We start from the raw sequence: 24,806 nt of genomic DNA, 5'->3' as shown, positions 1-24,806 counted from the left end.
CTCCTCTTCTGCTTCCCTCTACGACTCAGAACGACATTCTCTCCCATCACCTCCAAAGGAACCTCATGTATTTGGACAATCAGGTGGGGCAATGCATGGCTGCATGCCCTTTATCCGCACACGTTTAATGCCTTGTACTTTTTTTTTACCTTAACGTTTTATCTTACCTTTTACTATTTCTAGCTTATTATTTATAACTTATAAGGTTAAAAAACAAATTCAGTGTAATACTACATTAGATTTAAATTAGTTGAAGTTTTATTTATTGGTATTTTAAATTTGTTATAAAAGAGCCTTTTTCATGCAGCTTCGTTGATCATTTGAGCCCTCACAAAGGAAAAATAAACATGTACGTATATAAATACACACAGTAAAGCTGAATCATCAGTTGACATCCCTCCCTGTTCTTTAAGACTTTTGTTTACCATATTCTCCCTGCAACAACACTCAATCAGCCCGTCAGCTCTGCAGAGGCTTGACAGTGTCTCAACGCCATTCGAACATGATGTTTTGGTGCTGCTCAAACGAAGTTTCAGCTCAGTATTGAGAGACATCCGTCTACTCGACCCGCTTAAAAAGTGCACTGAGGGATTTTTACCACAGGCTGCTTGTTGGTTCGATTATTTATTAAACAGCTGATCTGCTGACTTTTTCATGCACAGTCTTCTAAAAGGTAATCCAGCTGGTGGCAATTCTGAATATAAAATGACGGGTAAAAATAACTTTTTGAAACGACAGGAAAGATTCAGTGCAGCAGCAGAAAAAAACACTTCAAACGCCAAGGTTACATCTTACACAAGCCTACCAATAAAACACGGGAGAAACTGATTGGTAAATATTAATGCTATTATGATGCAGGAATAATTTTGTGGCTGTATTTTGTGAATTTTTCACCTAAAATTGTTAAAGACCCACTCTGCTTATAAAAGGGGTTTTTGTGGCCTTTTTCTCATGAATGAGGACATAAATTAACAAACTTAAACGTAAAATTGCATTTCTTAGTATTTATTCAAATCGTTGTAAATCAAGAGCAGAAGAAAAAATGCTGTTGGAAAAAGAGATGATTTTTGACGTTAAAAAAGAAAAGACCGGCGAGCCACAAGCTATTAGCCACTGGGAGAGGAAGAGGGGCGGGGTCGCCCTGCACCCACAGTCCCTGCCCACAACTCAGAGGCAAATTTCTATTGAACTACTGCTGCTCTGTAGAAACCCTGTCCTTTTTTAATTTTGGCTAACATCAGCATAATCATAAGTAGTTGTTTTGTAGTTGTTGCATAAGAGTGGGTCTTTAGAGTGCTCAAAACTGCTGTATTTCACTGCCCCTGAAGGCCACAGTTAATGTTTTCAACACTATGGAACATTTTGAACGTCTCAGACTGGTATCTTGAATGTGGCAATGAAATCACCTCACTTGCAAACTCTTTACTGACTCAAAACAAAAAAAGGGGGCAAATATTAGATTAGCTGAGCTGCATGAAAAAAAGAAACACCTCATAAGTGCAAACTCTAAGTCATGTTTATTTAATTGTTAGTTTTTCAATAGTCAAAGATAAAATAAGAGGTGTTAATTATCCTGAATTCATTACTCCTTTGTTGAGCGTTCATCACTGGTTTTCTAGCTGTCACACAAAGCTTTGTGACAGCTATTTCAATGATCCAACAGGCTGATTATGTGTGTGAGAGACGCATTTAGTTGAATTAGCCTTATCTAACAAATGCACAAACAGCAGTGTGGCTAAAATGTGTGTTGATATTCTGTATATTTTGTCCTGGTTTGCTTTAACTGTTCTCACACAGCTCTAACATGAAAACACCACCTAAATTCATTGTTTCTCGCTTCCAAAAAGTAGCTAATTAGTCATTATGGAGAAAGTAACACAATATGTTTAGAATCAAATTTTCACACTATGGAAGTAACTTGGGATATATTGATGGATTTCAACTTTCATCTTCAGCTTTGTTTGTTGCTCTGAAGTTTTTAGTCCAGCTATTAAAATGATAGGCAGCTTTTTTTTAAATTAGAACCACAATGTTCATTTTTATATTCTTTCAAATACAGCGAAGCACAATTGTTTTCTATATTAGTACAATTATTTATAGCTTTTTGACTGAAAATGCTGGGAAGGCAGCGTGTTTTGGGGCTGTGTGCTGTTCTTTGTCCTGTTTGTAAGTGTCTCTCCTTTGCTTCTGGGAGCTGTATCCTTCGCTGTCCTATCTGGACGCACATGCTAATGTCTGCTTCATTAGAGAGAGTGAGTGAGGTGTAATAACATATGAGGGGCCGTATAAGACATTATTTATTCTGAACCATTCACATTCATACATTCTTGCTCTCACAGTCATATATACTCTCTTTCGCATACATATATTCTCTTACGCATCCAAATATTCTCTCTCTCACATTCATACATTCTTGCTCTCACAGTCATATATACTCTCTTTCGCATACATATATTCTCACTTGCACATCCATATATTCTCTCTCTCACATGCATATATATTCTCTTACGCATTCATATATTCTCACTTGCACATCCATATATTCTCTCTCTCGCATGCATATATATTACTTTACACATACATACATTCTCACTCTCATTGTCACTCTTAAAAAAGAATGTATGTATGTGAAAGACAAGTATATATGAACGTGTGAGGAAGAGTTTATATGTGTGTGTGAGAGAGGAGTATGCATGAAACGGAAGTTACTTTGCATGAAAAGGAAGGCACTTTGAATGAAACGGAAGGCAGATGATTTCTCGTGCTCTGATTGGACGAGAGGCCGCCGCCTCCCATTTTGAACAGACGCTAACACGAACCAATAAGAAGGCCATCGGAACCTTAAGAAATATTTTATCTTCACCTCAAGTGGTCACAAATCTGTCTGCATCTCTAGAGACACAAAGGAATGTCTCAAATACCAATAATGGTGATAGAAGTGCCACCGAAACAGAAAATCCGTATCCACCTCATTCCTAGCCCCCATGAGCCTTTGCGTGAATTATGGGCGACACTTCCTGTAGACGCTGGAACACGCATTTACATTAAAACAAATTCCTCTTGTTTTCGATCCATAACTACATATAAATGTGGGAAAACCAGCTGTCATTTCTTAAAAAAGGCAACGGTGAGGTGGAGATGAAATATTTGTTAAGGTTCCGATGGCTGCAGGACCCCCGTGGCTACTTCTTGCCGGTTCGTTTTTTTAAAAAAATAAACTTTATTAACAATATCTTGCACATACAAAATACCAAACACAAAACTCCACTGTGTGCAAAATACAATCTTCACGTTCGCCATGAGAATGAACAAAAAAACATAATGATAACCATGTAAAACAGGTTATGCAAAAAGAAAACAAAAATAATAAGGCAAAGGAATCTGTTAAAGTTTCAGGAGAAACCATGTTTCAACTGTTCTGACAGCTTTTTTGTTAGTGGAAGATTTAATACTGTTCACATACAAAACCATTTCTTTCTGAAAAACATAAAACACGGTTTTTTTGTTGGCATATTTACACTTGTGTATAAAGTATTTAGCCATAATTATAAGTAAATTAACTACATATATTTTTTCTGCATTAAGTCTTTCTTGTGTAAAATATCCAAAAATAATATGCTCGTAAAATAATCTATAATCTTCACATAGATGAGTTCTTATAAAATGTATCACATCTTTCCAAAATAGTTGAGTGAAAGAGCAAAACCAAAAAAGATGAGGCACAGTTTCTGGTGAGGAACGACAGAATGAACAGTTTATGTCCAGATCTTTTTTAAACTTAGTAAAGAAATGTTTCACTGGATAAAATTTGTGAAGAATTTTGAAAGAAATTTCTCTGATTTTATTGGTGATGAAATACTTTTGTGGCAGGGTCCAAACCTTTTCCCACTGAATTCTACATCCAAAGCTGTTCCAGTATGAGATAACATACGGTTTTGTGGCAATCTCATTTTGAAACAGAGAACGGATACTTTGATTATTCCTGCTAGCTGAAAAACATACCTTTCCACAACACAAGTCTGTTAATTTGGGATTTCTTGCTTGTTCATGTTAGCGTCTGCACTGTAATCCCTAGCGAGTTGACTGAACTTAAAAATTATTTTGTAACAGATTACGCAACAGTTAAATTATATTATTAAAACTTTTAAGTTAACATTTATTAAAATTCATATTGTCAGTTGGCTTACATTTGTATTATTTCATATAAAAAATATTAAGATTCCTCAACTTATAAAAGAGAGATTATTTACTTAAAGTTTTTAATATTTTCCAACTAAAAAACGCTTTAACTAACTATATTTTTATATTACTCAACTCATAAAATATGTAAAATTCACTCAAATGCTTTATAAATTCTTTAACTCATTAAATGTGTAGCATTGAAAATATTTAAAATTCTTCAGCTTAAAATGTATTCTAAACAGAGATATTGATACTGCCCCACTACATTTTAAAGGCTAACATTGATAAAAACCAACAAACGTGAAGGCCACACAATAGTGATTGCTTAATACACTTTTTTTAATTGCTCTTTAAAAAAAAGCACAAATATCAAGAGGATGAAGAAACAATAAGTGCAATAAAACTGCATTATAAGAGTGCCACACAACATATTGACAAAAAGAGTTGGTTTTGTATTTTACGGCAGAAAAAGCAAATGATCACAACAAAACACATTAGTTACATAACACTTAAACCAACAAATAGTCCATTCTGGAAGACTCACTCAACGAAACATTCTTCAGCGTCAATAAATGTCCTTTCAGTGGTTTGCTGTCCTCACGGCTCATGACAGCATTCTGAATAAATATGAAGGCAAGTTCAAGTTTTTTGGGGTGCTGTAGGTCCAGAGCATAGATGTCCCCGAAGAGTTAGAAGAGATTAGTCAGCCAGATCTGTGGGACCACTGACGGCAGCATCCGGAGCGTCACCACGACAACTGAGAAGATACCCACAGCAGTGTCTGTGAGGTCTGGTATTCTGGAAAATACAAAACAAAAAACACAGATGAGTTCAGACCCTCAAAGATATTCATCACACTAATGTCCAAAACTGACATTCCTGCCATCTGTCAATAGGAATCTTTTCATGCTAACATTCTGTTAGCTTTTAATCAACTGGCTATGATGTTTTAAGGACCAACTCCAATTAAAATTGTGTTTTTAAAAAGTTCTTTAGCATTTTTCTGAAGGAGGACATTTATAAAATAATATAAGACTAAAGCTTCATTTTTCTTTATTCAAATAATGATGGATCAGGAGCAGAAAAGGTAAACGAAACTCCACTCCTTCCAATCAGGAGTCCCTGATGTTCGCCTTTCATCTTCCGTCTCAGTTTTAAAACCATTTAAAAATATCACTCAGTTTACAAACTACAAACAATTGCCCTATTTATTATGTCACTCAATAAAATCTCAATCAATATTAAAGGATTAGTGAAAACCATTGACAGGGAGTCGTGTGCACTTACTGTACAGGTCTTGAAGAAGTTGGAGGCATCTTCATGCAGATAAACAGGAAGTGCAAGGAGAACAAGTGCCCGTCTCATGTTCACGTCACGCTGGTCCTAAAAGAATATAAAGAAATATCCATTACCTTTGAAGCAAATGCAGAGCAAACACTTCAAATATTTATTTAAGGAACTTTAAGAAATAATAAAATGATACCTTTTCTAGATGTCTATTTCTAGTAAGAGTACAATACAGTGTTCATGGCATGATCCACTTCAGGTCAAAGACCCAAAGTCATTTGAAGGCAAGTTACACCGTGGCTTCTTACAGCTGTTTACAAATGATTTGTTATCCGTTTTTGAATTATGCACATTAGAAATTCACCTGGAGGTCATAAATCCTAACCAAGCTGGCCAGTTCCTGTCTGTTTTGGTGGACTTAGTCTCAGAAAAGGGCAGCTTTAAGTTACACAAACATGTAAAAACTGCACAATTTCCTCTGACTGCATCTACTCTACATAAATCCATTTCAGATCTTGACAGATGAGTTTTCATGGTTTCAAATGATGGAATGGTGCTAATGCAACATCATTTTATTATTGTAATATACTGTCATAAAGACATGACAATATTCCAAAGTGTCTCCACATACATGGCAGTGGAAACACTTTGGAATATTGGCTATGTAGTACTGCAGTATTATATGTAGTACTGCATAGTGCCAAAGTAACAGAACACAACTTGCACCTCCATTCCATTGTGCCACCTTCAGCCTGCAATCTAAATATGTCTAGTTAAATTGTAAATAATTTCAGCTCTATTTAGACCTTTGGCTAGTTAAAATGTGCATAAATGTTTCCATGCTGCCGTATAAATCTAATAATGGTAATAGTTCAGGATGAATGTATTAAATAAGTATAAAACTCACCCACTTACACCTCTTTTCTGGTGAAATGGTGACTTTCTGGTGAACTTTCTGAAGTTCAGTATCTGAAAAAGTCCAAAAGAGATTTTTCAATGTTAAAAAATGTTTCAATTATATTCTGATCAAAAAACATTTATTGCACTACACAACCTATTGCATTTTTTGTTTTTTTAAAATAGCTCTAGACAAATAACTGAGACAAGTTACCTCGCTGGCCTTGGCGTCTACCTGGAGGTGAAACACTGAACACTCTGTAGTTCGGTACCTGAACACAACACGAGCACATTGATTAATTTATTTTTACAAAAACCTTTTTTATAACGGAGATCAGTGATTTATAAAAGCTTAAAGCTGCATTCAAAACCCAATGCTTCCATGTAGCAACCAGGCTTAAAACTGTTGGCGGTAGCTCCTCCCACACAACCGTTAGAGGCTTTGAGTGACATTTTTGGACAAATGTCCAGCAGCAAACTTTAGCCACAGACAGAGGCCTCCAACGCGAATTTCACACGCGGATCATGTTTAGTGTGATTGCAGCATAACAGATCATTTCTACCTCTTCTTTCTCTTTCGGCTTTTCCCATCAGGGGTCGCCACAGCGAATCATCCTTTTCCACCTCACTCTATCATGAACATCTTCTACCCTAACGTTAGCCAACTTCATGTCCTCTGTTAAGACATCCATATATCTCCTCTTTGGCCGTCCTCTTGCCCTCCGGCCAGGCAGCTCCATCTCCAACATCCTTCTACCAATATATCCACTATCCCTCCTCTGAACATGTCCAAACCATCTCAGTCTGGCTTCTCTGACTTTGTCGCTAACACAGGCAACATGAGCCGTCCCTCTGATGTACTCGTTCCTTATCCTGTCTAACCTGGTCACTCCTAAGGAGAACCTCAACATCTTCATCTCTGCTACCTCCATCTCAGCCTCTTGTCTCTGTCTCACTGCTACCGTCTCTAACCCATAGAGCAGAGCTGGTCTCACCACTGTCTTGTACACCTTTCCTTTGAGTCTTGCTGGCACTCTTCTGTCACACAACACTCCTGACACTTTCCTCCAACCGCTCCAACCTGCCTGCACTCGCCTCTTCACCTCTTTTCCACAATCCCCATCACACTGAACTGTTGACCCCAAGTACTTAAACTCCTGCACCTTCTTCACCTCAGCCCCCTGTAACCTAACGCTTCTACCTTGATCCCTCTCGTTCAGACACATGTATTCTGTCTTACTACGACTGACCTTCATGCCTCTTCTTTCCAGAGCAAACCTCCACCTCTCTAGCTGTTCCTCCACCTGCTCTCTACTCTCACTGCAAATTACAATGTCATCCGCAAACATCATTGTCCAGGGAGATTCCTGTCTTACCTCGTCTGTCAGCCTGTCCATCAGCATAGCAAACAAAAAAGGACTCAAAGCTGATCCTTGGTGTAGTCCCACCTCCACCTTGAACTCCTCTGTCTGACCTACAGCACATCTCACCACCGTCATACTTCTCTCATACATGTCCTGAACTACTCTGACATACTTCTCTGCCACTCCAGACGACCTCATACAGTACCACAGCTCCTCCCTCGGCACCCTGTCATACGCCTTCTCTAAATCTACGAACACACAATGCAGCTCCTTCTGACCTTCTCTGTACTTTTCCATCAACATTCTCAAAGCAAAAATGGCATCAGTGGTGCTCTTACGGGGCATGAAACCATACTGCTGCTCACAGATCTCCACCTTCTTCCTAAGCCTGGCTTCCACTACTCTTTCCCACAGCTTCATTGTGTGGCTCATCAACTTTATTCCTCTATAGTTGCTGCAGTTCTGCGTGTCACCCTTGTTCTTAAAGATCGGAAGCAGAACGCTTCTCCTCCATTCCTCAGGCATCTTCTCACTCTCTAAAATCCTATTGAACAACCTTGTTAGAAATTCCACTGCTGTCTCTCCTAGGCACTTCCATACCTCCACAGGTACGTCATCAGGACCAACGGCCTTTCCGCTCTTCATCCTTTTCAGAGCCTTCCTAACCTCATCCTTTCCAATCTCTGCTACTTCCTGCTCCACAACAACCACATCTTCCTCCCTTCTTTCCCTGTCATTTTCCTCGTTCATCAGCTCCTCAAAATACTCCTTCCATCTTTTCTGTACACTCTCTTGGGTTGTTAGCACCTTTCCATCTCTGTCCTTAATCACCCTTATCTGTTGCACGTCCTTCCCATCTCTGTCTCTCTGTCTGGCTAGCCTGTACAAGTCCTTCTCTCCTTCCTTTGTGTCTAACCTGTCATAAAGCTCATCGTAAGCTATCTGTTTGGCCTTTGCCACCTCTCTCTTCACTCTACGCTGCGCTTCCTTGTACTCCTGTCTACCTTCCTCAGTCCTTTCTACATCCCACTTCCTTTTAGCCAACCTCTTCCTCTGGACGCAGTCCTGTACTTCCTCATTCCACCACCAAGTCTCTTTACCGTCTTTCCTCTTTCCATTTCTACCTCTGAAAAAAAAAAAAACCTCATCACTGTCGTAACTTACGGGCAGAAATGCATTTTGGGTTTGGCTCGCCATACGTCTGCTATGACAAACTAATCATGTATACATTTCCACATTAATCTCTAAAAAAATCATAACACACATATGTTTAAACAACAGTAAACCACATTTACGGTAGTATAAGAGCATTTTTAAAGCATTCATTCATAAACCATGAACGATACTTACCAAATTAAATCAGGGCTGAAGACAAGACGGCACCATCAGCGATGAGGCGGATGAAAAAAAAACCCGAGGTTGGGGCGTCTTGAAGCGGGACGAAATCGCAACGCTTTGCAGAAAAATAAAATGCTCGACTTTCAATTTCAAACGTCGCATACTCGCATTCGGCAAATCCAACATGGCCACCTGAGCTAACGTAGAGAAAACGAAAGACCCTCCCACCAGTACGTGATGACGTCATAACGCTACTTCACGGATCTTAAAATTTTTGAGTGCCAGATACAAATAAGCTTTAAAATATTTAGCACTGTTAAGTTAAATTTGAAAAAATCTTGATAGAGCTTAATACTTTATAGTTGAATCAACTACAAAATGACATTTAAGTTGTGTAACCTTAATAGTTATGAGTCAGTACAAGTGATAGGGTTTAGAGTGTGTTCAAAATGGGAGGTGGCGGCCTCTCGTCCAATCAGAGCACGAGAAATCATCTGCCTTCCCTTTCATTCAAAGTGCCTTCCTTTTCATTCAAAGTGCCTTCCTTTTCATGCAAAGTAACTTCCGTTTCATGCATACTCCTCTCTCACACACACATATAAACTCTTCCTCACACGTTCATATATACTTGTCTTTCACATACATACATTCTTTTTTAAGAGTGACAATGAGAGTGAGAATGTATGTATGTGTAAAGTAATATATATGCATGCGAGAGAGAGAATATATGGATGTGCAAGTGAGAATATATGTATGCGAAAGAGAGTATATATGACTGTGAGAGCAAGAATGTATGAATGTGAGAGAGAGAATATATGGATGCGTAAGAGAATATATGTATGCGAAAGAGAGTATATATGACTGTGAGAGCAAGAATGTATGAATGTGAATGGTTCAGAATAAATAATGTCTTATACGGCCCCTCATAATAACACTGTGGTTTTCGTCTCAGACGTGAAGCCCTGCTCTAAACTTTCTGACACTTGCTCCTCTCCACACTGGACTAGATCAAGGAAAATGACCCTTTAATCGTCATGACTCACTCTTTGATTGAGAACTCAGCCCCACGGCCACAACTTTATCAGCAAGTAAGGCCAGCCTAAGGCTTTGCTCCGCCTCCTCCCCACCCTCACCAGTCGCTGTTGTTTTTTTGTTTTGTTTTGTTTTGTTTTTGCAATGCTGCTCCTTTCGATGTCTACAGTCTCCACGGCATCCTGAGACCGGTCTCCTGTATCCGTCTGTTATGCAAGCCCCTCCCATCCATTGCTTTTGACTGCTCGCCTTTTGATAAAGAAGTCATGCACACGTGGACATGACTTTTGAAAGACAACTCTTGTCGTGCAGTTAAGTCTCCACTCCATGCAGCGGTTTGTATGTCGGGGCTGTTGGCAGCGACGCCGAAAGATTTTTCCCTGTTGAGTCAGATTCACCTGACACTGAAAAGCGCCAGCAGCTTGTAGAAACACCCACCTTGTCCCTGTGATGAAGCATTCAGGCCTTAGTCCTCAAGTGGGATTTCATAGAAGTGTGCAAAATGCCTTCATTCTTATTACCTGAACCGAACACACATTTGTTCCTATATGCATTTTAGATGGTTAAACCAAGCAATTGTTTCATTTTTAGATGTGATTGGTTTATTTATTTATGAAGCAATTCAACATCACTATTAAATTGGGTTTGATTTCATTTGTTTACTAATTATAGTCAATACAATAACCAAATTACACAAATTTATCAAACTCATTATTGAAATGATTAAATACATAGATTTAAAAAAACAAAGACACTAAAGTCACATTTGATTAATTTACTATAATGATCACTAACTTAAGTCAAGTAGAGCTTGTTTATTGCTTGAAAAGGAGCGGGAAGCAGTGAGTTGATATAATCCCACCCCTACTGACTTCATTCATTTTATAGTTTTTCATAGTTTTCCTAATCCGGTCAACTGTTTTTTTGTTTTTAATCCTCTTCTCTGCAAGTCAGTCAAACTCTATCAAAACGCAGGTTGTAGAGTTTAAAATCTGAAAACTGCAGGCTGTAAAGCAGTTATTCCCAACATTTATCAGGCCACAGACCAGTTTAATGTCAGACAATATTTTTTTACGGACCGGCCTCTACAAGCCTGAAGTGGGCGTTTGATTTTTTATTTATTTACTTTAGCTTCCAGTCTCCCTTACCTTCTGAGGGTAAGTTTATCTTCATCCTCTGCAAAATATTTACAGCTGGTTTAAAGTTTATCTGTACACTAGATTTTTTGTAGGAAACAATAATATGTGATATCAATTTTCCCTTAAACCATAAATGGAAAAGTTAAAAGGTAAAAAGAAATAGGACACCAACTACAGCCTCTAGTGTATCGTTTGATGTGCCACAAATAAACAAAAAATAAGGTAAACGAAATTGGTATTTTTTAGATAAAATTAACAAATGTGAATCCACTGTTTGAGCTACTTTATGAGCAGCATCCTTGTAACATTAGACAGTAGGTGGTTGCTGGATATAATGCAGAGCAGGCGCAGTGTGTGAGAACAACTGTTGCAATAAATCGATAATTCAGGTAAAGAGTTTCCAAAGGCATTTGTTTTTTGATAAATTTGCTAGCATTAGGCCTTAATTTAGCAATAAGCACAGTCGCTTTAGGGAATTAGCGGATGTGTTTTCGACCGAACGACTTGATGTGTCAAGAAGGACTTGGATGTGGTGAGGAATCCAGTAGTTTTTCAAAATAAAACTTCTTTCAGAATCAGATTAGAATTTTAAAAAAAAGTAGGTTATTAAACTAACTGTCCCACGGACAACTTCTTGGGTTGGGGATCAACCCATTAAGCTGAACAAAAACACTGTTCTTGTTTTTACCCGTCTTCATTCCCTCACTTGCGTTGCCTTCGTCATTCTTAGTGGCCCAAATGGTTTGTTTGTGTTTTCTTTCTTCTTGTAACTCAGTTTTTCATGTTTGTGTTGGAGCCGTAAAGTGGTGCCAAAGAGCTTAGCCCGTCACCCATCATCTACACACCTGCTCTCTTTACAGCTGCTTCACCACCTGTTTCTCTACTGGAAGAGTGTGTCCCCCTCCTCCTTTTTCCCCCACGTCACATGTAGTCCCCACCACAGTGAGGCTCCTCAGGCTGTGGCAGAGTCTGCATGATCTGTGTTGAATGCCATGTGGTTCTCGCTGCTTTCTTTGTACCGTGTGGTTCCATGAGGATGTGTGACAGAGAAACAGGGACATGGACTCTCAAAGTATTTGGGCAGAGATTCATATGATTTATGTTCACTCTGAATTCAAAATAAAATAAAAGCAATTTCCTAACTTTTGTCTTCAGCTGAAGCAGAGGATAATTTCTTCTTTCCATGTAGGATGTACCATGTCACATGTTTAAATGTTCTCCTGTTAAAGAACAAATTTAAACAAACAAAACATGTATCCTCTTCAATCAGGTTTAAGTGTGTGCTTCGGTTCTTTCAAATTACAGTTCTGGATCCCCGTCCTAATATTTGAGAGCTGTACTGTTTGGGATGTAAGTGTGAGTGAGCTGTTTGTTCTCCTGCAAACATGGGATCCAATGCAGCTGAAACTAAAGCCTTTGTTCAGGGGGGACTTTAAAGGAAACTAGTTTGGGTTCTTTATTTTTCATCACATTAATAGTTAATATGCAGTACAGTGGCCCCTCACTATAAAGCAGTTCACCTTTTGTGGTCTTAGTGTCTCTATGCCTTGTCTCCTACAGTAAGCTAGAGAATGTGTCCAACTTGACAAATAACACAAATCTTTGATCACTTTCAGATCTTCATTTTTTAATTTGGTTAGGTAAGGTTTGAACTTTTGAGTTTAAACAAGAAAGAAAAGTGTGACAACGTTAATGTTTGTCTGAGAAAAGTATATAAAGTGTGTGGTGAGGGGTTTTCCTGCCTCACAACATCTATGAATATATAAAATAAAAGTGCTGCAGAGTTTAAATCACGGTTTATTTTTAGAATGTAACTGCCACAATAAATGAGGGACCACTGTAGTTGTTGCGATGCTACAAACTAATGTTTAATGACTTAAGCCTAAAAGCAAAACTTCCATTTGTGATTTTTTTTAGCATGACTACATCCCTAAAATGACCTATTATCATGTTGTTATATTTGGAGAATACTTAAATATTGTTTTGACTTGATGCAGCACGCACACATCCTTCTTAGAGCAATTCGCGTCTGAGCATGTGCTGGAGAAATTAGAGTCTGGGGGACACTGCTTCTGGGCTGACTCTGGAGTTTAGTCATTAGGACTACTTGCACATGCCTTCACTTTATGTGTCAGTGACACATGAGGTGCAAAAACCATCGGTAGGTCGCATTTAGGTGGTCTGCATTGCCACTGCAGGTTTGGGTAATGCAGATTCTCTGTCTTAGAGAGATATGAGTTCCCGTCAGCATAAATCCTACGGCTCAGTCTGAGAGCCTCCTAATGGCACTGCATTAGATCTCCAGATCCAAACGTGTATGTGCAGATTTGGTGTCTCTGCCTAATGGTGTCTGTCTTCACAGTTGAGTCCAGAAGACTACAGGGAACAAGCCTATACATGTGTGCCAGAGGAAGTGGATACTGACGTAAGTTCAGTGCCGCATGCCGCAATGCCACACTCAGGTACACAAAGCAGTTAAAGGCTTTCTTTTTCTTTTTTTTCCCTCCTTTTCTTCTCCAGACTAAACTTAGCAGGTTATGTGAGCAAGATAAAGTGGTGAGAGCGCAGGAGGACAAACTTCAGCAGCTGTACAGAGAGAAGGTGACCCAGCACACATCTGCCAGCATTGTTCTATGACTCAAAACATTAAAGAAAAATGTCTTAGATATGTAATCTGTACGTCCTTTCGTCAGCCTGAACAAATCGTTGGTGTTACATGGCTGTCCAACTGCACAGGAATAGTTTTATTAAGGCACACCAGTGGATTTAAAGAACAACCGACATCCTCAGTCACCAGCCCAGACCAGTGGTGGTCCATGTGTGGTTTAGTTTCACGCTGAATGAGAATAATATAGCAGCTGCCTGCGTCATACAGATGCTAATGACGTGTTGGAGCAGGTGACACTGACACCTAATCAACGCGCCTGAACTTGTGAGCATGTGAGATTCTTCCAGGAATCCTCCGAGGATGATAAACTGTCACATGAGGTCTGTCAGCGTACACACGAAGCATGCTCGTGTCCTATGCACCGCACCAGCAGAGGAGGCTTATTCACAGGCTCACACTTCAGAAAATCTGCAGATTCATTGAACAGGCTGGAGTGAGGGACTCAGAACTGACAAACAGGAAGGTGGTACCTTAACGTGACACTAAAAACTAGGGGGTACCGATTCATTTAAACAACGATTCAATTCGTATCATAATTTGTGGTTGACGATATGGTTCATGGCTGATATGTGTTCATTTTGTACGGTCCCATTTATTCCAATTCACTGAGCTGAAATCAGTGTAGGACATCTACAAGACATGATTACATAAAACAATGAAAATATCAAAACAAAGGTATTAAATACGTACTTCTGTACAAAGTACAAAGTGGCCATTTGAGGCTGGTTACAAAAAAAAAAGCACCTTTCTTTTGACCTATGTTAAATATAATCAAACTTGACTCCAGAAATAAAGGGATGTAAAGCCTGATTTCAAAAATGGTTTGATTTTTTATTCATAACAATTGCCATATTTTCGAATGGAGCAAATTCGGCTTCATTTAGGCTTCATTTTTGCTGTTCAGAATTCTTTGGGTGACTTTAGAGGTTGTCTGTCTAGTGTGTATAAGTCTATGTTCTGAATCGCAAAAAGAAACAATATTTTTCAGCACATTTGTAGAAGTTAAACATGATTACTATATATTTAACTAAAGACAACAGAAACAGAAGAGTGGAATGCAGTTTAGCTAAACTTTGCTGCTGGAAATTCTAAATGTTACAATGGCTTATAACGCTTGAAAATGACTAATCTGACTAATCCGTCTAGAAATGGCTGATGGAGAGAACTGTGTGACGAGCGTTCGATACGTTGTGCGTTCTTGCAGCACACGCTGGAGACAGCACTTCTGTCAGCCAGTCAGGAAATAGAGCTGGGCCCTGAGAACCCAGCCACCTTGCAGAGTGTGATCCAGCAGAGAGACCTGCTGCAGAGTGGCCTCCTCAGCACCTGCAGGGAGCTGACCAGAGTAACTTCTGTGAGTACCGCACTGCATGCATGCGCTTATTTATGCCAGCACTTACACCCTCTTACTGTCTGCAGGGTTTTAAAAGCAAAATGCATTTGAAATGTTTCAAAGCTCTTTGTAAAGAAATTAAAAATCTCAGAATTTGGATTTCTTGGTTGTACTTGACTTCTAAAATTTAAATGTTTTAGTATCTGGGTCTTTTTTTGGAGAAGTTTCAAAGAAATGATTCTTTCAGATTTGAATAAATGCTCCATCTAACATTCAAAGAGGGTTTTTCTTGGAATCAAGTTCAAGAAAATATCTTTTTTGATACGAGCTCACACAGCAGTAACTAGTCCGTAATGAAAAGAGTGTAAATACTAAAGACTGGCTTAAAGTCCTCCAAGACATAACGCTGGAAGACAGCCCTCCCTGAGACTTGCATGAAGCACAATGCAGATGGTGTCATTTCAACACCTCCCAGACCATTTCTTCCTGCAGTGTGCGGTCAGTGTGCCGGAACAGCCTTTTGTTCTCCCACCTTGGTCTTGTTTCACTATGAACCGTTTCCTACTCAATTTTCTGCTACAGTTATCTTGGCTTTGCTGAACGCATTCTCCCAGAGACTCTCTGCTCTACTTTAACGTGCGTATGGATAAACTGTGCCCTTAAATCACTGAACCACTCAAACTCCTGCATGTCTGGCTAACCCTTCTTTTTTTCTGCACCAAACTAAGATCGGCGGAAACAGAAGGACAAAGATTCTCAGACTCTATTGAGCTAACACTTTCTTCATTCACCACTGGTATCAATGAAGCAAAATCTCCTTGTGCGAATGCCAGTTTTAGCAAGACCCCTCACCCCCATCAACTCTCTTTACCTTCAGCTTGCTGTTGAACTCTCACTCCTCTTCAGCAGACAGGAATTTGTTGACTGATTCATGTGCTGCCATTGCACTGACCAGGTGGAATCTGTCAGTAGCCAGTAGAAAGTAGAAAACGCTCCACTGCCATCTGGCACATTTCCTCCTCCCTTCAAATAGGCTTAAAAAGCGCCGTCTTGCTGAACTTGAGCGTTACAGGCTCCTCTCTCAGCTCTTATTCCAGTTCAAGGATCGTGACAAGTGATTTTTTGAAACATACCTTAAAATGTCTCGCTGCAGCTGGAGAGCATCTGCAGAAAGAACTGCTGTCTGTGTTAGGAGCTTTGAGAGCAGAAAGGCTGCTCCTCAGAGCTCATTAACTAAAACTCTGCTACCCTAAAGAATGGGCATGCCAATAGAAGGGGGTGAAAAACTTTATTCTCGGATGTACAATGATGACAAAAGGTATTCAAGTTTCAACACTATCTTGAATGTTAACTCAGCTAGATTGTGCCAAAGCTACAAAGAAGAGTAGGCGAGGATTGACTCGTTTTTAAAGGCAATCACTTTGCTAAAAGCAACTGTAATGCTGGAAGATTCTTGTTTTTGCAGGTAATGCATGTCTGAGCCAAATGTATAGAAAAGTGCACCCTGTAGCCAGTTAGTATTCAATCTAAAGAGCATGCACATTTATTTGTCATTCAGCAAACCTCTTTTTTACACTAAAAATAAACAGGAGGTGGAGCGATCGTGGAGGGAATACGACAAGTTGGAAGCAGATGTGATTTTAGCCAAAAACAACTTGCTGGAGCAGCTGGAAGCCTTGGGAAGCCCACAGGTAAGAGCATATATGAGTGAAACTGCACCAGTTGGCTTGAAACATAAATATATTTAGACAGAGTGCAGAAACTAAGTATGAAAGCAGCCTAGTTAGACGCTTTTGGACCCGGTCAAAAAAAACAACGCTTTCTGCTCCACGGCCCTCAGCCTGCAGGAGGAGAGGGATCAAAGTGATTGATGGCTGAAGTGATTACAATGCAGATCCTCATTAAAACAGCCTTTTATCTTGTGGGACCAGAGTACAAGCTCGGAAAAAAACGGTTGCAACAAGTTTTGGTGGTATGTCAGCCCCAGCTTTTATTTAGACCAAAGTCAAGAGCCTTCAGCGTGAACATCCTCTGCTTCTCACTAACCTGTAATCAGGGGTAATTACTTTCTTTTTGTACTTACCACCTGATTTCTAGTTTGCCCAGTCGAGCACAACTGTCTACTCATGGTCTTCTGAAGGAGTCTGAGCAAACTAGTTACTTTCCTGACCAAGAACTCAGACATCATTATTGTTTGCCTCCTGTTCAGACTCGCAGGTTTTGGCTTAATTCAGCTACAACTACAGAGAGAGAGAGATGCAGGGTGTTTAAGAAATTGCACCCTTCCATTGCATGTGGTTCTCACTTTGCATGCAAGATGTTCACTAGAAGAAGTAAAGAAGCATGCTGCTTTTCTGTGTGCTTTCAGACCGAGCCTCCCAGCCAGGAGCATGTCCGCATCCAGAAAGACTTATGGAGGATTCAGGATGTGATGGATGTTCTGAATAAACACAAGGAGCAGAGAAACGCCTTTGATGAGATGGGCTTCGGTGGACCTAAGGCTAACTTCAGTAAACACAAAAATGAGGTGAGGCCTTATAATAACAGGAACAGTACAGATATCAGCTGATGAAATGGTTTTCTCCAAATGTTTTATTAAACTTTTTAGTCATACTCTGCTTTAAAAGCAGTTCCTTTTACCCCTTTCACCCACTCGTTTGACTGATTTGATGGACTCAGACAGACTATTGTGTGTAAGGATAGTATCTTCAAGAATCCTGATTTCCGTTAAAGCCTTAGTCACCTGCACCCATACGGGGGGTTGACCTGCGTGGGTGCTGTGGGTTTTTGGGTTGTACAGGCCCATGGAGGCCCGTAGAGAGGAGCTGCTGTAACACAAGTGTGTCTTGAGGCTCGTGCATCCACCTTAAGGGACGTCAAGAAAATGGAACGTACTATTGTTGTGCGTGTGGTAAGTGTATCATGGAGGAATCGTAGGGCTAAATGAAGTTGCGTATGCTTTAGACGTACAAGTGATGCTTTTGTACGGGGCCCTTATGGTGCAGGTACCGGCTCATTACTGGCTGCATGCAAATGCTGCACTCAAGGGTGTTCAGGTGCCCGTAGGATGTTCACACGAACTATGCTCCGATTGTCTAATTCCCTAATTCCTAACAGTCAGGCTGCACGCCAATGGGCGCACACTTATTACCAACGCTAACGGGTTCCTTAAGCTGTGTGCAGGTTTTGGGGAGGTTGCTGGGAAAAAAGGAAAAATCTGTACAACATGCCTGCCTCTTTAAGCCTTAATTGTGTTGTTTAAGCTCACTACGATCTTTCACTCCCTGCAGATCTGTAGAAAACAAGCGCATGCAAATCTTTGCTCTACGGAAGACTTTGCTACAGTATGTTTTGCAGGCAACCTGGGTGCCCTATACAGGTTTGCCCATTTTTTGGCCACATATAGCCTGTGTCCTCCCGTAAGGGCAGTTGTGACTAAAGCTTAAGTAGAAGCAACATCCTGTCTGTCCGTCCAGTGGGACAAAGCTGCTCGGGGGGCCGATGTTTGTTCCCCTTGGCCTCCACTGTGGCACTGTTTGCCACTGTGCTTCCTGTCCTGTAATGCCCTGTATGATCTCCAGGCAGAGGATTTGGTACCCCCAAGACCACCCCTACCCCAGTCTTATGAGCCCAACTCCCCCATCGCGCCCCCTTTGCCCTCTCATGCTGGCGTGCGCCCTTCGTCCCTCCACAGGCCAGAGGACAGAAAGGCCAATCAGAGGAATGGCACGCACAGCGTAAGCCCGTTGACCTCTTGACCCTCATGGTTCAGCTGTGTCATCGTGTCATAACTCCCTTTCATGTTTCGACTGATGTCCATTTTATTTCTCATACCGTCATCCACCTTTTTTGTTCAGTGTGAATTAACATTTTGTCATTTGCATTAAACTGCCTCATGCCTTCATTTTCTGTCCTGCATTTTTTAAAGTAGTGTTTTTTTTTTTATTTCTGTCTAAGTTTTTTCATATTTTAGTTCAAACATGTTTGCTTGTTGCTCTTATTTTTATTGTCCCAAAAAGTGTCTGTGCCTTCATGTTTTAGGACTCGATGTTAAAAAATAGCAAACCTGTGCATGAATAGAAGTTCACTTTGATTGTTGTGTGTTGACTGGCTTCTGGCCTGCAGGGTCCTGACTACAGGCTTTACAAGAGTGAACCAGAGCTCACCACAGTGACCGAGGTGGACGAGAACAAGGACGAGGACAGATCTGAAAGCACAGACAGAGAGCATGCTGCAGGCAAAGGTGTGTGTGTGTGACAGGAAAAGGCCGTTACACTTTCTGGTGCTTTTGTCGTGGAGTTTACATGTGTACTTCTTCGATTAAGTCTTGCATTTTGAAAGGACTTTCACTAAAAGTGGACTTTTTGATATTATTTTCAAGATTTTAAAGGCAGCATTTAGTGCAGCTCCTAAAAGTGGTTGAATATATAAATACAAAGTCAGTGATTTAAAAAAAAAAAAGTCCTTGAAAGAAACCCAGATTTATGTTACTATGGTTACTGCTGTGGCATTTGAGGTGCACTGGCAGCTCTTTGTTGGGTCATGTTGGTTTTTTTGTTTTGTTTTTTCTTTGGCATATCACAAACTCACTAAAGCAACATTGTGTTTATTGCCCAACAGTTACCATGGATACAGCAGTTTTAGTACTGGCATAGCTATACTTCTTAAATATTTTAATTTCTTTTTTGTTATAATTTTGTTCTTCACGTCACATATTTATAAATAAAAAATAATTAAATATTCTGTTGATATTCATCAGTCCTGCACAAAAAAAGATCAGATTTACATCTTTTAACTTTAAATTGATCTTAAATCCGGTATTTTCCTTATTTTTGGAATATAAGTCTCTAACTGGTCTTCTGTCTGTTGGGTTTGGGTTAGGAATGTCTTACCCAGTCGGCATTGTCCCACCCAGAACCAGATCTCCAGTGCCGGAGTCTTCCTCTATAGCATCCTATGTCACACTGAGGAAGAGCAAGAAACCTGATCCCAGGACGGTGAGTGGCTTAATTGTGATAAATTGTGTCTCCTGCTGTAGCGGGTCATCTCAGCATGTCCATTATGGTCAGTCAGCAGGACCAGGTCTGGATTGTTCTCCTAAAGCAGGTCTTTATAAAATACATGCCGGTTGTTATCTTACATTTAATAACAGTCATGAGCAGTTGGCTCTGCCTTTTTGTGTCTGAGCTTTGCTTGAAAAAAATATGGATCATATCTATTTAGTCGTAGAGCTAAAGATGTTTGTAAAGTTTAGTTTAGGCTTTTGGGCAGAAGCTCTTGAGCTCTGTACCCGATCTGGAGCATGTGAGTGCCCAGCAGTCAGAGTGTTCACAAACCATTCACAAACCATTAAACACTTAAGGAAGCAGAATGCTCTTTTTGTGTGCGTAGGCCATTTCCACAGAACATTCTGCTCACTAAAGTTTCGACTTTTAACAATGCACACTACTCAGTGAATGCTGAATCGTGAGATCTGCCCCACTGAGAACAACAGAAGATTTGTGGAGGAAAAACTCACTTTGAGAATCCTGCTACTTCATTTTAAATGTGCTGAAATCATCAGGCACAGCATTCTGGATTTTAGCTTCATGAAATAAGTATTGAATCCTGCTGGAGTTCCTGTCTGATTTCTTTTTTTTTTTAACTTATCTCAATGAAGATGTTGTCTGTGCTCTTGTGTGGTTAGGAGCGTCCATACAGTGCAATGGAGCAGCAGCTTAGTGCTGTAGAGGGCAACCGGCCCAGGATGAGCGTGGAGGAGCAGCTGGAGAGGATCCGCCGCCACCAGCAGGGCACCCTTAGGGAGAAGAAAAAGGGAGCTCGCATCCGCAGTAGCAGCCAGGACAACACACCTTCTCGCAGTCACTCCTTCGCTGGTTACAATCACTTCCACAGCACGCAGGTTTTTCCATAACACACTTATCTTCCTAAAGAACGGTCAAGTAAGAATACATTTGGCTTTGTTTAATTTTTTATACTAATACTGGTTATGTCTCCATAGTCTCACATGAGACGCAGAGATCAGATGATGAGCAGCAACATTCAGGAGCTGGAGGCCTCTCTGAGGCAGCAGGAGGTGGTGAGGAGGCAGGAGACGCCGTCTGAGGAAATAGCCCGTCTCAAGGAGTCCTTACAGGCCGAGGACTTTAATGTGGACCGAGAAGTAAGCCAGGTTTAGATGAGTCTGTGGTGTTACTCATCATTATAGAAGGAGTCCGCACACAAATGATATATAGATTTCTTTTATTTTAAATCTATATTTTTTTAATAAACTTTCATATTAATTTAGTTTGCCCTGTTTGTACAGCTGTCTGTGCCTGATAAAGTGCTGATTCCTGAGCGTTACATCGAGTCAGATCCTGAGGAAGCTCCGAGTCCTGAACAGGAGGCTGACAAGCAGAGGAAAGTCGATCGCATCAAAGCCCTTATTGCCAAAAACAGGTCATTCCACTGTCAAGATTTCTCACGTGATTTTGTCAAAAATGATGAACTCGGTGAATATATTTCAAGTTTACTCCAGCATTTAATTAAGTGTTGTGTATTTCCTCCCAGCATGCAGAATGTTTTACCCAGTTTGGCTCTAAGCCCAGAAGAAGACCATGAAGAGGAGGTGACCATTCTGGAGAAAGAGAAGATGATTAATATTTCCTATGAGCTGGCTGCAGAGGCTTCCAAACGCAGCAAGTTGGTAGCAGGTACATCTCTAGAGAGGCAGCAGGGACACATCGCGGGCTTAGATCAAGGAAATGCATGTGCTAACACAAAAAACTGCTGACAACGTGTTCTTCTGTGACAAATTAGCTGCTTTCACGCTGCATCTGCTCAGTCATTTCCCATCACCATTTCAATCATATCTCCAGTCGTTTCTTTGACTTTTTGTATTAATTTCTGTTGTTTGGCTTTTTGGTAGCAATTGTAGTTGTTGTTTTTTTTTTATTTTTGCTGTTTGTTTATTTATCAATCTAAATTGTAATGCCTGTGTGTTGGTGTTGTTGCTGTTTCATTGCAGTGAAAAGCCTATCATCATCCTCTTCCCCACCCTTTCCACAGTCTCCAAACACAGCCTCTCAACTCACTGATGGCTCTCACTTCATGTGTGTGTAGTTGCACCAGTAAGGGCTTCCATCATCCTGTTCAGACTAAACTCATACTGCTGTTGTGTTTTCATGGGTCTCACTTGAGTAACAACAAAAACAAACATATTTTCCACACTATAAGGCTCACCGGGTTATAACGCACAGCGTCGATGAATGGTCTTTTTAGACCTTATATCATATATAAGGCGCACCGAACCATGAGGTGCATTACAACAAGTCAAAAGAGTCAGCGACAAGTCTGTCAGTCAGACTTTTTTAACTTGTTTGTAACACGCTACACGTTAACCTTGATAGAAGTGTTACCCGTGTTAGCAGATTCACATTAACTCCTAACCTGATACCGCAGAAACTAACATTCATTTGACTACGTTAACTTCCTTTCTTTTCAGTTACACATACAGAAACACCGCTACATGTTAGCTGCGTTAGCGTGTTTACAATACTACCCAACCAAACATTTGGATGGAGCGTTGTGTACGTCTTAAAATCACTTCGACATCAGTAAACACAACCAGAATGAATCCATATATAAGGCGATCTGGATTATGAGAAAAAAACAAAACAAAAAAGCTTCTAAATGCGCCTTATGGTGCGGGAAATATGGTAACTATGTTTTATTGCTGAGGTTATTTGCACTCTTTTACTCTGCGCTAGACATGATTTCCTTGTGATTTTTAAAATGTTTGAATACAAATTCTGTTGCATAGTAGAAGGTTTAGTGTTGGAAGTCCTGCTAAAATGCTATGTCTTGTCCTCCAGCACAGGCTCTGGCCTCAGTAAAGACCTACACATGAAGGAAACGGCGGCAGAGGTGTGTGAAAAAGGCAGATTTGCTCCTGCGGACCTTCTTCCAACAAATCAGCACAATAGCTTGACCTACAAACAGTGAAACTGCCTATTTCATCCTCACAGGGCATAACTTCTGACTTGTGTGTGCTCACTGTGACATTTAAACCTATGCCATTCGAATATTTCTTTTATGATCTCACCTAGGCAACAACTTCCTGCAGTTTTTATGCTTTCAATGGTTGTATTTTATTTGACTATTTTTACCTATTTGTGTTGTTTTTTTGTTTTCTTTTGCTGGTAAGTGAGCCAGTGTACATCTGTATAAATGGGATGCTAAAAGACTGAGCTATGTTGAGTCTAATAATCTCTGACAGTATATTCCAGGCTATGTGCTCTACAACCTGTTAAACACACAAAGATATGCATTTATTTAGTTTTTCCTTAATAAATTATATAGCTGTTATTTTTAGACCCAGACAGTTAGCTAATGAGTCATATTTATTCATTTACTGTAAAGAACATTTGCCTATGCTAAAAAGTCATGTAGAACATATTAGATTCCTCTATTATAATAAACAGAGGAGCCACTTTAACTGCTGATGAAGATTCTTTTTGTAATTTTTAAAGTGTTTGTGGTTCCCGGATAATAATTTAAGGATGGGATCTATATAGGTACATGGTTGCCTATACATATATATGTGTGTGACATGTGTGAATGTTTTGACATGACATCCTTCATGTCCTTTTTATGACAGATCTATTTAACTAAGGAGAAGGATAAATGTCACAGGGTGATTCTATTTTATGAAACGTTGGTTTCAAGTCCTTGAGCTTTAACAAAACAGATTCGCTTGTGCAAAAAGCAATAAAAGCAGCCTTTCTGTGAACTGAATTTAAGATGTTTGTTTTTCTGTTTGTACAAAGTGTAATTATCAGAGGTTTACTGTGTATATAATGTACATGGTACATCTGGATAGGAGGACATGCCCAGCAAAGGTTACATACCTGATTTGATTTGCATATGTTCATATCCCATCTGTTTTATATCATGTTAAATAAACATGGATGTTCTTAAATATCTGTTTGTGTGTACATTGTTTGACAACATTTTTAATAACGTTTATAATTTCCTAATAAAATACCTCTGTGTTTAACAAGGTTCCAACAGAGGACAGTGGCACCCTCTGGTGGTCTGTAACGGCAACAGCATTTTTAATGTATTTAATTTTTATTTGTTTGTTTTCAAAAGCATTCCAACCCAGTTAAGGGTAGATTTTTACATTTTGAGTAAAATATTTTATTTATTGCTTTATTTGAAACATTAAAAAATAATAATACTGCATTATAAAATTACAAAATAAATTAAACCCATTTCAGATATCAATACATTAATTCTAATAAAAAGAAGTGAATGAAGTTATATGATGCAATCTTCTTGACAGTGTAATCGCTCATAATCGTAGACTTTTTTTTGTTGAAGTAATGCATACAGAACACACACATTTGACATTAGACTCATTAAATACATGATTACCAATTAAAGTTACATGGAGTTTGATTGTATGCTTAAAAGGGAGTGGGAAGAAGCAAAAATACAGCCACTATTCGTTATTCCTTCATAGATGTTTTTTGTGTAGTTGCCATAATCGGGTTCTTATCAGATAAATTGCAAATTATCAA

At 39.7% G+C, this 24,806-nt stretch overlaps 1 protein-coding gene and 1 long non-coding RNA gene across 27 annotated transcripts in view; one reads left to right on the top strand and one right to left on the bottom strand.

The window, feature by feature from the left end:
- plekha5 (pleckstrin homology domain containing, family A member 5) overlaps window positions 1-24,202 on the top strand; it is a 125,197-nt gene extending 100,995 nt beyond the window's left edge. For 5 of the 26 annotated variants that reach the window (XM_020703912.2, XM_078949311.1, XM_078949326.1 and 2 more), the window contains 16 exons: window positions 30-83; window positions 10,076-10,156; window positions 13,602-13,664; window positions 13,760-13,840; window positions 15,112-15,261; window positions 16,830-16,931; window positions 17,609-17,767; window positions 18,822-18,977; window positions 19,366-19,483; window positions 20,122-20,237; window positions 20,927-21,142; window positions 21,242-21,403; window positions 21,548-21,681; window positions 21,793-21,935; window positions 22,250-22,352; window positions 23,097-24,202. In XM_020703912.2, the coding sequence (XP_020559571.1) occupies window positions 30-83; window positions 10,076-10,156; window positions 13,602-13,664; window positions 13,760-13,840; window positions 15,112-15,261; window positions 16,830-16,931; window positions 17,609-17,767; window positions 18,822-18,977; window positions 19,366-19,483; window positions 20,122-20,237; window positions 20,927-21,142; window positions 21,242-21,403; window positions 21,548-21,681; window positions 21,793-21,935; window positions 22,250-22,344 (1,830 nt within the window). In that variant the 3' untranslated portion in view covers window positions 22,345-22,352; window positions 23,097-24,202. The remainder of the gene's footprint in view (window positions 1-29; window positions 84-10,075; window positions 10,157-13,601; window positions 13,665-13,759; window positions 13,841-15,111; window positions 15,262-16,829; window positions 16,932-17,608; window positions 17,768-18,821; window positions 18,978-19,365; window positions 19,484-20,121; window positions 20,238-20,926; window positions 21,143-21,241; window positions 21,404-21,547; window positions 21,682-21,792; window positions 21,936-22,249; window positions 22,353-23,096) is intronic. The other 21 variants (XM_078949310.1, XM_078949314.1, XM_078949329.1 and 18 more) reach the window with 10 other exon arrangements.
- LOC144992556 (uncharacterized) lies at window positions 4,854-6,464 on the bottom strand. The gene is made up of 3 exons (XR_013656602.1): window positions 6,377-6,464; window positions 5,470-5,565; window positions 4,854-4,980 (listed from the first exon to the last, which is right to left on the bottom strand). It is a non-coding gene; the product is annotated as an uncharacterized LOC144992556 (long non-coding RNA).
- Window positions 24,203-24,806: the final 604 nt, after the last annotated feature.

Source organism: Oryzias latipes, chromosome 6 (assembly GCF_053564925.1).
Source record: "Oryzias latipes strain Hd-rR chromosome 6, Olatipes_Hd-rR_3.1".
NCBI classification, from domain to species: domain Eukaryota; kingdom Metazoa; phylum Chordata; class Actinopteri; order Beloniformes; family Adrianichthyidae; genus Oryzias; species Oryzias latipes.
Note: the sequence above shows the minus strand (reverse complement) of the source record. Positions and strands in the feature narration are given on the sequence as shown.